Below are 12500 nucleotides of genomic sequence, written 5' to 3' on the forward strand. Positions count from 1 at the left end.
CCATGACCTTCAGCTTCTTCAGCCTTGAATGCTCTAGCTTTTTACCTGCCTACTCTTCAGGATCACTAACTCTTTTTGTGCCAGGCACAGCTATCCATCCCCTGGCTGGACACAAAATACCTCCTCAGCAGGTCTACTGTGCTCTCCACCATGGTGTTTTTCCCTGGTTACACTTTGCCGGTGGAGCTGAAGAGCTTCGGGGTTCTCCAACTTGGTGTCAATTGTGTTGGCCCTCCTAACTCTGCCGCAAGCTGCCTTGGCTCTTGTGGGAGGATTTTTCAAACACCATTTACTGGAGGAATTTCAATAAGTTATCTTGTGCCAAGAAGACAGAAACCAGCAACAAGACACCAGGCTGTGCAGCAGGCTGCCCAGGTATCTACAGCTGTTTGGCTGGCTCCAGGCATCCGCGAGAGCCGCAGTGGTACCTGCGGGCTGGGAGAGATGCCCGGCAGCCGCTGCAGCTGCCCCTGTATCTGCTGGGCTGCGGTCACTCGCAGGATCTGGCAGTGACAAAGGAGCAACCTGAGAGAGAGTGAGCTCGGCGCTGTGTCCCCGGAGGAGACCCCGCTGTGCCGCACCAAGCGGGGCAGCTCAGACACTGTGCCCTGCCTGCGCAGCAGGCTCACTGGAGCAACATTTGCTTCCTTCTCACTGTGAGCATTATGCAAGAAAACCAAGAGTCCTGCTTCTCACCACAGCCACTGGTAAGTGGACTGGGAAAAACTGCCCCAGCCTCCTCCTCTTACCTGCACCTGGCACACGCGCTTCCCACCCATCAGGAGCGTGGGACGTGCTGCGAGCTGTGGAGCAAGCAAGGCACACACACGACTCCACCAGCTTTTTTCATGGCATAGGATGGCTTTGTACTTCTGATGGCACTTCCAAAGTTTTAATTAAGATCAGATTTTGGGGATCTGGGTGGCCTTTCTCATTTGGAAGTTTCATTTGGAAGTCTTCAATAGAAGTGCCTGAATTTTTCATGGATTCAATGGAGACCTATAAAGTAAATCTCAACTCAGGTCTTAATTATAAAGCTAAAGGTTGCATTGCTAATAATGCCAATACTGAAGCCTGAAATCATTAATAGTTAACATACTCGCCGCAGGCATTGTTCCTCTAAAGGACCTGAAATATTGATAAGCAGAGCAGGGAGGAGATGGCATGCCAGCCCCGCAACAGGACAGCTGGAGAACAGGACACTGCTGGTGAACTTCTCTGCCACCCAAATGCAAACTTTCCCTCACAGGGCAAATGTATGAGCCAGATCTGCTGTGGGATTATTTTGGCTTCCTGTCAAACACACAGGCCACAAGAAATGAATGATGTTATTTTGCTTTTTAAGCTGGTGAAGGAAACAGTGAAAGAACACTTGATGTAGCTGTCATCAGCCTGACCACCACCGTGAGGAACCACTCTAGAGCTGTACGTGTATTTTGGTCTACACACAAACAACTGCAGACAATGAAAGTGTGCCCTTCTCATCAAGGGGATACTATTTTTCTTGCATTAACTTTACAGTAACATCTGTTATATATGATAAAATGAAGTCAGCCTCCATCGTTCATTTTTGCTACAAAGAAACCACTCACATCACTTCAGTAATATCGAGAGGCTGCATTCCTGCCTGGCTTGGAGAAATGACTTCAACCAATCAAAGAAATTCGGATCTATAGAGATAGATTATATGTTTGTCAATAAACTGGCTTTCCCCAAAATAATGTTAAGTTGTAATGAATCTGTAACAGATGATAAGTCTTAACTAGGCATAGCTCTGACTGTACAGAGAAGTCTGACGTAGACTAGGATGCTAACATTACCTCTTCTTATTCCTACTTTCCTCACTGCACACACACTCACTTACCCCAGACCAGCCCCAGCTGCCCGCAGTCACGCTGCGTTCCCTGCACAGCTCAGCCATGCCCCATTCCCTGCTGAAATTCACATCCACTCCTGGTCAATAATGTAAATTCAAAGGGACCAGGAAGGCGCTTGGGGCAGGGACCTTCCGTACCTCACAGGTCCCCGTCAAAGCCCACCCTTTGCCAGGGTAGAGGTGGAGGAAGGAGGCTGCGCTCCCACCTGCTGCCTACCTGTGATACTGTGATGCTGCATTTCTTTGCCAGCTCTTCTTTGGCTTCTTCACTGGGGTAAGGGTTACTGAGGTGGGAGTAAAAATACTCATTCAAGATTTCTGTGGCTTGTTTACTGAAGTTGCGCCTTTTCCGCCTGAAAAGAGACAAGAAAACCACAGCTGTTCCAGACATGCAGAGCTCCAGCTGGGCCGCGGGGTGGGAGCAGCCCCCGTTGCCCACCCACAGCACGCAGCCCCCTTGGCAGCTGCCCGGCCCTGTGGGCTCCATGCCAAGGAGCTGCAGCACCCGTCTGTGGGGTCAGGCCCTGGCAGGGTCTGGGCATTGCCTCCAACCTCCCCCAGCCTCCACAGGGGCCTTCACCCCGACGGTGCACCGATGCCACCCGCCTGCAGCAGGCTGGAGCCAGCAGCAGGACTCAGGGTAGAGATGAGCTGAGGAAGGGCATGGAGCCACCAGTGCCATCACCCTCAGCACTGCTGAACCTCCCTTTGCCGATAACAGTTTGACCAAGCTCTTCCCCTTTGCCTGCAGGTCAGCCGGGGCTCCTGCAAAGGGCTGTTGGGGTGAGCACAGCAGCACCACCTTCATGCCACATCTTTATCTAGCACTCATTGAGCTAATTGGCTTCCTGTGGCCTCAGCAAGGCCGGGCCCAGCCATGCTCACTCCATGGCCACGCACAGGACACGGCACCAAGGGCTGCCAAGGTGCGGCCTACCCACCCCAAGGCCGCCGCAGCGCCACGGGCACGCCTCGCGCCACCTCCCCTCCACACAGGCTACAGCGGCAGCACCTGCACGGCCACAGCTGCCTTCCCCCCAGCTGACATCGGCTGCCTGCCTCCCTGAGAGCATCCTCACGAAGGCACCGGTTAAACATTTCCTTCAGAGCTCCCTTCCCCTCCGGGCTGGTTGCAATCAAACTGCTGGCGCCTCGGGCCAGCAGGCAGCCGAGCGGCAATCCCCAGCGCTCTCTTCCAGGAGTATCACGATGCTGCTAACGACGCTGTATCCTGGAGCAGGCAGACTCTCCCTAGAGCTGCGTTTATCTCATTACTGTGCTTCCGCTCATTTTGCCTTATTTACCTTCCTCCTTTTTAAAGAAATCACTTTAAAATGTGCATCTGCAAGCTTTACCTTTTGCAGTTACTGGAGCTCTCCATAGACATTTCCTCCAACTGTTTGTAATTACCCTAATTTGCCACACCTGCCAGTGACCTCCTTGTTAATAAAATTATTTTGCTCTTGTTTAGCTCCTCACAGCTTTCAGGTGTGAAGCAGGAGCTAGCTGCTACAGGCAGGCTCTGCGTGGCGCCTGAGGCTCCTTCGCCCTCTGCTTGGGCTCTCCCTGTGCTGCCGGGCCCGGCCAGCTGCCAGCACCCTGGGAAAGGGATAGTGCTGGGGGCTGACATCCCACCTTGTCGGGGCTACTCAGCAAATTTGGCTGTGTCTGTAAAGCTCTTTTCAATCCCTGCCTGCCCGTCTCCTCACAGCCCAGGAAGAGCAGTGTGCTCCAGCTGCTGCGGACAGCAGTGCTGAGCTCCAGCAGCTTTGCAAGGGACGCATGTGGTGGCTGTTGCTGGTTCAGGAGGTGCTGCCTCCTCCCTTACCCTAGTCGAGCGACAGCTTGTTGGGAGAAGGGCCAGCAAATCTGGCTTTTGGAAAGCATCGTCGCCTTTCTTACCTCAGGCACAGGCAGCTGCTAACACAGTCAGCCTCAGCCTGTGGCACGTCCCTCCCAGATAACTGGGCTCTTCGTTATGGGGCCAGTTTCAGCCTTATGCTGTGAGATGCTGGTACCTGCAGCCACTTAAATAACTGCTGGGGTGACAAAACAGCCCTCTGCGCAAACCCTATGTGACTCCTACTCGAGCAGGGTAAACAAACAAGCACAGGGTAAACAAACCTAATCCTTGCACTAAAATGTGTTCAAAAATGCTGATGTTTATGAAAGCTCTCTGAACAGCAGCCTGTCCTGTGTGCAGGCACAGCTCCCAGGAGCACCAGGCTTCCACTGGGCTGCTCTGTCCCAGCAAGAGCATGGGGTACTCATCTCAGCCTTACCTGGCATCAAGGAACCTTGACCTTAAAATCATGACAGCTTCACAAGTACTTTGTTTGAGCTGCATCTGGATGGAGCTGAATTTTCGATGAATGATGCCCACCATCCTTTCAATCTCCTTGGGAGAAATGGGACGTGTCCGACTCTGTTCTCTGAGAAGGTTCATCACATGTGTGGTAAACTCATTACATGCCTGCAAAGGAAGGAGAAGTTCAGAAATTGCTTTGTGTCATCCCAAAATGCACAAGCTGGCATCTGACCCCATGGTGCCAGCAGTGGTGGGGGATCCCCACGCTGCCCCATCCCTGCACGTGGCCACAGGAGCACATCGCACACATCCAGTAGGTGAGCTCCACACACTGGATGCACTTGCAAGAGGTGGGCTGACCCCCAGACAAGCAGCACGTAAGATTTTAACTCCTTGCAGCAGGTTTGGGAAATGAAACCTGTCTGAGATGCCTTGTGCAGTTCCCCTCCGCAGGCGGTGTCACAGCCAGGCCGTGCGGCAGCCTGGCCATACAGTGCTGCCGGGGCGGTGGGGAGGGCAGCATCAGCAGCCATCAATTACCAGGCCCAGACCATGCAGGCGAAAGGACACGATGATATAAACTTCTGCAGGCTGCATCATCAGCAGGCTTTGCCTGCTCTGAGCCTCTGCATGACCAAGTGGCTGTCACACTGGCATCCTGGCTTCCCCCCACGCAGGCTGCAAGCTGCCACAAACTATGCTGATTTATGTCTCCTTTATCTCTTTCAAAAACAAAACCCGGGCCTGCTGTCTGCTCGGGAGAGCGGCGGTGCAGCCGCCAGGCTCCCTCCCCGGCACGGTGCTGGAGCACGGCTGGGGCAGGGACCTGCCTGTCCCGGCGGCAGGAGGGGGCTCGGCGCCGTGCCGGTGCAGCGGGCTCACAGCATGCAGCGCTCACCAGGAGCGGTGGGCAGGGGCTGAGGGTCCCGGCAGGCACGCACGTTGGTTGCAGCAGCAGCCAGCCCTCCTCACGCACTGCAGAGCTGCAATCGCTTCCTAATAAGGCCAGAGGATTTCGTGCATCTGACAAACGGGCTACGAGCACGATGCTCGGCAGGCTCTAAATCACGCAGGGGAAGCAGGACCAGTGTCTCGTTCAGACCACGTATGTTAAGTTGCTGTTTGACTCCAGCTCCCCTCTTTCTACTAAAGCCAGGGTTGAAAATATCACTACAATTTGTCTTGCAACTGCGTTTTCAGTGATTTTCCCGTATTTCAACAGATTATGTGAGGGAAAGAGTTAAAAGTGAAAAGTTTATGCATCTAAAAACTCATAATTTCCTATAACATTTGCTGAACGTCTCACAACTTATTAAGTGAAGCCATCTATGAATGCAAATGCTGATTAGCAATTTGGCAATAGCCCAACATTCACAGAATTCACATAGCTTTTCTTTAAACCAGTAGTTCATACATGATTAATTAGAACATCTCATTTATGTAGTGTGCACTTTAGCTCATTACTCTAAGTAAAATTCGTTAAGTATTTACATTTAGATAATTAAAATCTGGGTACACCCTTAAGAAAGATGCATACACTTCAGGCAAAGTGATTTTTTTTTTTTCTTTACACTACTGAAAGTAAATTACAGGGTAATTTACATCCCCGCCGCACCGCGTGGAGCAGCGCTCGGCCGAGGCGCGGAGCAGGGTGCCCCACGCGTGCCGCTGCAGGCGGCTGGCACCAGGCACTGCAGGCCCATGGGCTCCTCCCGGCAGCTGCCCACCACAGTCTGAGCTTCAGGGCAAGGAATTTGACCTGCCTAATCCTCGTTTGCCATTTGCACAGTTTTCCTCCCTTCTGTTTTGACATTCCAGGCTCCCAAAAGAGCCGCAGAGCGCCCATCCCTGCTGGCCGCCGGCCTCTCACCACGCGGTGAGACCTGTGCAGACCCGGGGAGTTCATTCCTCAAGTCCTATTAAAATGGTAACTCTTATTGAAAAATAATTTCAGGTACTTCTGTTCCGTGAAAAATATTTCACCACAAATATATCAAAAATTGTATGTTTCAAAGCTAAAGTGAGTTTCTTAATTTCAAGAAGCAAAAATCTTTCCCTGAGTTTCCTTGAAATGCTTGATAATACCTAGTTTGGCTACATCTATTTAAAGGGCCTGCTTTTAATTTATTTTCCTCGGTATCTCCCATCCATGGAGTTACTGCAGCCCAGCAGAGTGGAAGTAAGCTCAGAAGACACCACTGCTTTGTCTTGTTTTCTCTTGTTTATTTATAGCGTCCGAGCTACTTGATCCCTTTTTCAGTACTATTTTTCAGGCCTCTGCTTGGTGCCTGAGACATTATTAATAATGTCAGGTTATAAGTGATGGCCTTGTTAACCTGCTCAGAAACCTTGTAGGAGCGGAGGATGCTTCTGCTAGCCTTAATGCTTAATCAAGACTCCTCAGACAAATGCAAGGAAAAGAGAGGAAATGGCCCAAAACGGTCCCCAGCCGCACAGTGCCACAGCACTCTGAGGGTTGGTGGCGTCTTCCGAAGAGCCACACTTCACCCCAGTTTGGGGTGAATCCAGAAGACATCTGTGAACTCAGAAAGCAGGTTCCCAGCTGCTCCGGGAGGCCTGGGACCCTTACAGTACTTTTGCCTACAGCAAAAAATGTATTTCAGTGTAATTATAGAAGATAGCTTTCAATATGTCATCTCTATTATAGCAGCTGTAAATTATGGAAAGAGCTGCCTGTGTACGACCATCTCTCCTGGCACACGGCGAGGGGAGAGTTGTGTGATGGCGTGACACACTTTCCATTTTCCTTTCCTTTCTTTTTTTTTTTTTTTCTCCGAGAGCATTCCCCTAACTGGCAACAAATGTCAGGATCAAACTCGGTCTGGAAAGCGTCTTCGGAAAGACACTCCGGCGTCTGCTGCCGGCTGCGGCGGGGTGCGAGGCGCGCAGGCGAGGGCAGGAGCTGCCCCTGCTGGGCAGTGGGGCTGCGCTGGGCGCCCCGGCCCCGGCCCTGCTGCCTGCAGGAGGACAGCCCCACGTCGGGAGGCGATGGAGGCAGGGATGCAGAGTCCCGGCTGCCTCTCAGCTGCTGAGACAGGCGCTGTTTGGAGACAAGCTGGTAGGAGACAGTTTGCTGCAAGGCTGGGGAAATTATCATATTTCTGTAGAGCAGACATTGCTGGGTGTCAGGATCAACAGGGGGAAGCGTACATGTTTCAGAACAACTCCACCTCGCTCTCTGTCTCCTTGCAGCATCTGAGCATCCTCCAAAGTTTCCTGTGGTGTGGACGGATGACTGTGACATTTCAGCTGAAACCTTTGTAAATGGAGCTACAGGGCTAAAAATGCTCGCGGTTCCCCCACATCATTAAACTTGTTAGAGTCAGAGGACGCTTGCCAGCAAACGGCTGTAAGCACCGACCTGCATTTGCTTTGGCCCCAGTTCTATCTCCAGCTTGTGTCCCTGTGCTTTGAAAAGCCATGCTCCTGCTGGACAGTGCCCATTAATCTGGTGGCCACCCCCGGGTAGGCACTGCAGGCAGCACGCTGGGGCACCACCGCGCCAGGAGAGCTCAAAGGTCCTCACAGGACGTTTGGTGTCCTTGCAGGAGGAGTGGAGGTCACTCGGAGGAGAAAACATTTGCACAAAGGCCCTGCACCCCTCGAGCAGCAGGGAGAAGGAGGCAGCTACAGAGCAGGCAGAGCCACCAGAGCCAAGGAGCGCGCTGCCCCAGCCTCGTCCCGCTGGTGCCCAGGGCAGGAGGGCAGGAGGACCCCTCCCCGCACCCCCCCCACACTTGCTGCAGCACTGCTGCCTCTCAGAGACCAGGCCTTTGTTCCCAACAGCATAAAAACACAGAGCCAGGCAGACAGGGACCTTTCAGAGGGTATTCACCAGAAAAAACCAGGAAACTGAAAATAAAGGGCCCCACTGGCAAGGCAGCCCAGCCCTGCAGGACACAGCCGAGGGGAAGCGTGCCGCGGCACGGCGGGGAGGGAGCGCGGGCGGCACGGTGCACGGTGCTCTGCCCTCGTGGCTTCGAGTGGTTTCATCACTGCCTCCACATCTCTTTTGTGGTTTTGGTCTGTTCACACCGATGCTTTGCCATGATGGGCTGGGGGCAAGTGCAGGCCTTCCCCGTGCTCAGCTTGGGAAACCACCAGCTGATGAGGTTTTGCTGAGCTGATTAGGCTCAGGGCTTGCGAGCTTTATTAGGACACCTCTGGGAGAGGAAAACAAAGACACTGCTTGAGGCTTGCAAGGGCCGGGGGTCTCACACGGTTCTTCCCTCCCCCTGTGCTCCCATGTGGATGTTCACTGAGAGGAGGCGAGCGGAGGGTCTCCCCGCCCCTGGGGGTGCCTGGCCATGCCCACAGCAGCAGCACCGCTGGGCCGAGCAGCAGGCAGCACACCTCACGGCCCCCTGAGCCCCCCGAGCAGCACACATGGCGGGTCGCTGAGACCCAGCCTCGAGCTTCTTATCACGGCGCTCTGCAGCGTGCTCCTGACGCAGGCAGAGGCACTGAGGGCTGGCGCCAGCCCAGGAGGGTGTCTCCAGGACCTCCCTGTGCCCTTCCCAGCGGGGCAGCTCCCAAAGCCCAGCCCGAGTGCAGCCCCCCCAGCCCAGCCCCACGCCTCTGCCTCCTCGTGCCTGCTCGCCACAGGTGCCCACGTGGCCCCAGCCCACGAGCGCTCGCAGCGTGTCCCGAGCGGGCTCCTGAGTGGCACCAAGTACCGGGAGCTCTCCAGCTCTGTCCCACCCAGGGCTGGCTCCAAAAGCAGGAGCACCAGCTCAGGTGTTGCTTTTGTGTGGTTACAGACAACAGAAGACACTCAGGCATGCGAGACATGAGCCCTGCGCCCAGCAAACTCCAGCGTGTGGCCCCAGGGACCCGGTGGGTGCCCAGCCCCTGCAGGGCCGCGGGGCGCGCTGACGGAGCCCGGGCGGCGGGTGCTGGCGGTAAGAAGTGCGAGAGCAGCAGCAGGTACACGTACAACTGAGAGGCTGATGTCTGACCTGTTCATATTTCTCCAGCTCTGTGTGATAGATTTGTCTGATCTGGGTCAATTTGGCTCTGTAATCTGAGTGTTCAATAGAGTTATCTGAAGACCCTCCAGAGGCTGCTGCGGCTGCAGCTGCTGCTGCCGATCCCCCACCTTTCTCCGGACCTGAGACTCCTTCTGCCAGAAGCATATTGTCTAGTCTCATTAGCTGGGGATCGGGAGGGTCTTCCTCCTGGGCTCCTCGGATGCTCAAACCTTGGGCAGAAAAGAGAGAACAAGAGAAAATACAGTCAGTATTTCTTGCATCTGCCAGGCTCTGCCCGCTCACACGAGGTGCCATGGCCCTGTGGCCCTGCAGGGTCGGACCTGCCCTGGCCGTCCTCCACCCTGCCGTGCCCTGTGGCACCCAGGCAGCCCTGTCCTCCCAGGAAAGCCCGTGAAACTCGGGCAGACAGACTCTGTGGGCTCCCAGCCATCCCACAGAACCCCATCGCTTCCCATAAAGAGCAAGAATGTCTTCCTCCAGCTTTTAAAGGACCCTGCAGAATTTGTAAACATTTCATTGTACGTATTAAAAGAATATTCACATGAGTACAGATACGTGTGCCTTCCGGTTGTTTTCCAAGACATATCTAAATCTACACAAGGCTGGCATTATCCCTACACATTATATCACTTTGACGCAAGACCACGTGGTAAAAGTAAGTGCATTATTTATTTGGAAATAATTGATTTGCTTCTCATTTCCTTCCAAATGCGTCCAAGCACTGCATTATTCTGACTGAGACTTGCACCATTGGATTCTTCCTACAAGGTCCAGGCATCGGCCTTAAGTGCTGGGACGAAACGCTGCCACTCGCCCCTGAGCTACAGCAGGCTCCGGGCAAAGCTCCCACTGCCACCAGGCACGTGGATGCAACCACCCCTACGTGTGCCAGGAGCCTCTGGCTCCACACAGGTGCCCTGTGCTGCGATCTCATGTAGGGAAGGGGAAATGGCTGAGACAGAACCCAGGCGATGGCTCAGAAAGGACTGCCATGGGGAGCAAGGCAAGGAGGCAGCAGCAGGCGCAGGACCGGCCCAGGCACTGGGCACACACACCACGGGGCTGGGTCGCCCCTCGCCGTGCAGGAATTCAGTTGCTATCGTGGTGCTGGGGTATTCAGTGTGGTTAGCATTGCTGGTGCTCTTGCACTCATTGTTGGGAACAATATTTTAAATCTAATTTCTGTTTTAAATCCAGAATTTCCGAAGTGATGCTCAGTCAGCAATCTCTCCTGCATCCTATAGATCAAGGCTGACAATTTGTAAGTTTAATCAGGGTACACGGGCACGGTGCCAAGCTGTTATCAACAATGCCGAAAACAAAGTTTAAAAATAATTACAGTCGTATAAAAATCACTAGAGCCGTGGCTTCTTGAAACAACATTTCCATTAAAGATGTAATGCAGCCATGTACATCCCAGCCCAATTAACCTCTTTACATCTGTGTAAGAGCAGGCACGGGCATGCTGGCTGCTGCAGGTCCCGGGGGTCTGCCGCTGCCCCCAGCACGCTCGCAGGGCACCTGTGCCCGTCTTTGCTGCTCACAGTGGTGCAGGCTCCGAGCAGGCAGCGCCAGAAGTGGCAGCAGCACCCGCAGCAGCCACACACAGCTGAGCACTGCGCTGCTGGTTGCTGTGCGGGACCAGCGGCCGCTCCCATGCAGACTGCCCCGTGGTGCCCAAAACACTCTGCACAGTGTGCAGTGACTCCTGGCTGGCCAGCCCCCCTGACTCAAGAGAGCGCAGCATTAACTTTGCTCTAAAATACACATTTTAAACCCGTCACCTTCATTTAAAACTATAATTCCATATAATTTCATGGGAATAATAAAAATGTCTCCTCGTCGCTTTAACTTATTTCTGCTGCCCACTCAGAGGTTCACGGGGTTTGCAAATAGAGCACGTCGCCACAGCGCGCCCCTGGCTGCACGCATTGGGACAGCCACGGCCACGGCCACGGCCACGGCCACGGCCACCCATGCTGCTCCGTGCCTGCGGAGGGAGGGCGATGCCCGGAGCCGCGGCCCCGTGGTGGCCAGCCCAGGTCGTGAGCCCCCAGCCCCAGCTCCCAGCGGGCAGGGCTGCACCAGCACCGCCCCGGCCCTTGCGCCCCACGTTTCCCTGCTTGCTGCCGTGCTCTTGCACAGCCAAGGCAGAAACCCAAGGCGTTCCGGCTCATGGGGGCTGCTATTCCTGCACCGTGTCGGTGAGGCATGCCTCCTGTTTATCTTACTGCTTTTCTGGTCCGGTCATACGGTTAACAGCGTTCTGGTTTTAATCCACTCTAGCTCGCAGCCCCTTCTTGCGGAAGATTTCTACTGTTATTTCTTCTTTTTGCTTCTGGACTGTTTCTCCGCCTGTGCTTCCTGTGCTCTATTCCAGCTGGTTTTCGCCAGCTGCATTTCTGCTATGAAATTTATGCACCCTTCCAGTATCACAGCACCAGTCCCGCTCATCTCCCCCGATGCTGCGAGACGGCGGGCCAAAATCTGCAGTGCAGTAATTTGGTACAATTGCTGTGATTTCAGCATCATTTTCTCCTGAGTACAGGCCAAGGATTACAGGGCTTTGTCCAAAATGACACTATCCATCCAGACTTAAATTAATATTCAAAACCCCCAACCCTCCCTGTGTAAATTGACAAAGGACAGCGGATGTTCCCCAAGGTTGAAATGCAAAAGACGATGTCTGCAACGGAGACTAACGGAGTCGATGGCAGTGAGAGGCCCCAAAGCACAGGAGGAAGAAATCCAGCAGATAAAAACAACGACGAAGCCACGGAGGTGTCTTGCACGCAGCCCTCACGCGTGTCTCCAGAGCGGGTGACGGGGCTGGCAGAGCGTGCTCGTCTCGGTATTAACACCCCTGTGTCCGAGGCATCCCGCCCAGAGAGTGTGAGCCTGCCGGCAGCCCGCAGACAAAGGGATGACGAAGTGTTCGTGCGGGGACGTAACATTTGTTTTGCCCCTGAGTGAGCCGCATCGTTCACTCGAACGGCAAAGCCACAAGTTGATTAACTGATTCTAACGAGAATTAAGCTGCGCGTTCCCTCCGATCCTTCCCGAGGAGCTGCAGGGAGCAGGCCCACACGCCTGGCAGGGCCCAGAGCCCCTGGGGGCGGCGGCAGCAGCGCCGATGACCTCCCCTCAGCCCGGGAGAAGGCGCAGCTCGGCAGCAGCCCGCGCGTTGCAGCAGCGTGCTCGGCTGCAGGTTCGCTGCTGTAACGCCACCCGAGGAGCCAGAGCACCTCCAGGGCTCCTCAGCCAGGAGGAGAGCTCTCGCTATTCGCTGGCAACATGTTTGCTC

The 12500-nt window shown here is 54.4% G+C and overlaps 1 protein-coding gene across 9 annotated transcripts in view; it reads right to left on the bottom strand.

Annotated features, from left to right (window-relative positions):
* PBX3 (PBX homeobox 3) overlaps positions 1-12500 on the bottom strand; it is a 111825-nt gene that overhangs the window by 11296 nt on the left and 88029 nt on the right. For all 9 annotated transcript variants that reach the window (XM_084493705.1, XM_084493704.1, XM_084493701.1 and 6 more), the window contains 3 exons: positions 9164-9405; positions 4159-4349; positions 2094-2229 (listed from right to left, as the gene is read on the bottom strand). In XM_084493705.1, coding sequence (XP_084349831.1) covers positions 2094-2229; positions 4159-4349; positions 9164-9405 — 569 coding nt within the window. The remainder of the gene's footprint in view (positions 1-2093; positions 2230-4158; positions 4350-9163; positions 9406-12500) is intronic.

The sequence above is a fragment of the Aythya ferina genome (genome assembly GCF_964211825.1).
Source record: "Aythya ferina genome assembly, chromosome: 20".
In the NCBI taxonomy this organism is placed as follows: Eukaryota; Metazoa; Chordata; class Aves; order Anseriformes; family Anatidae; genus Aythya; species Aythya ferina.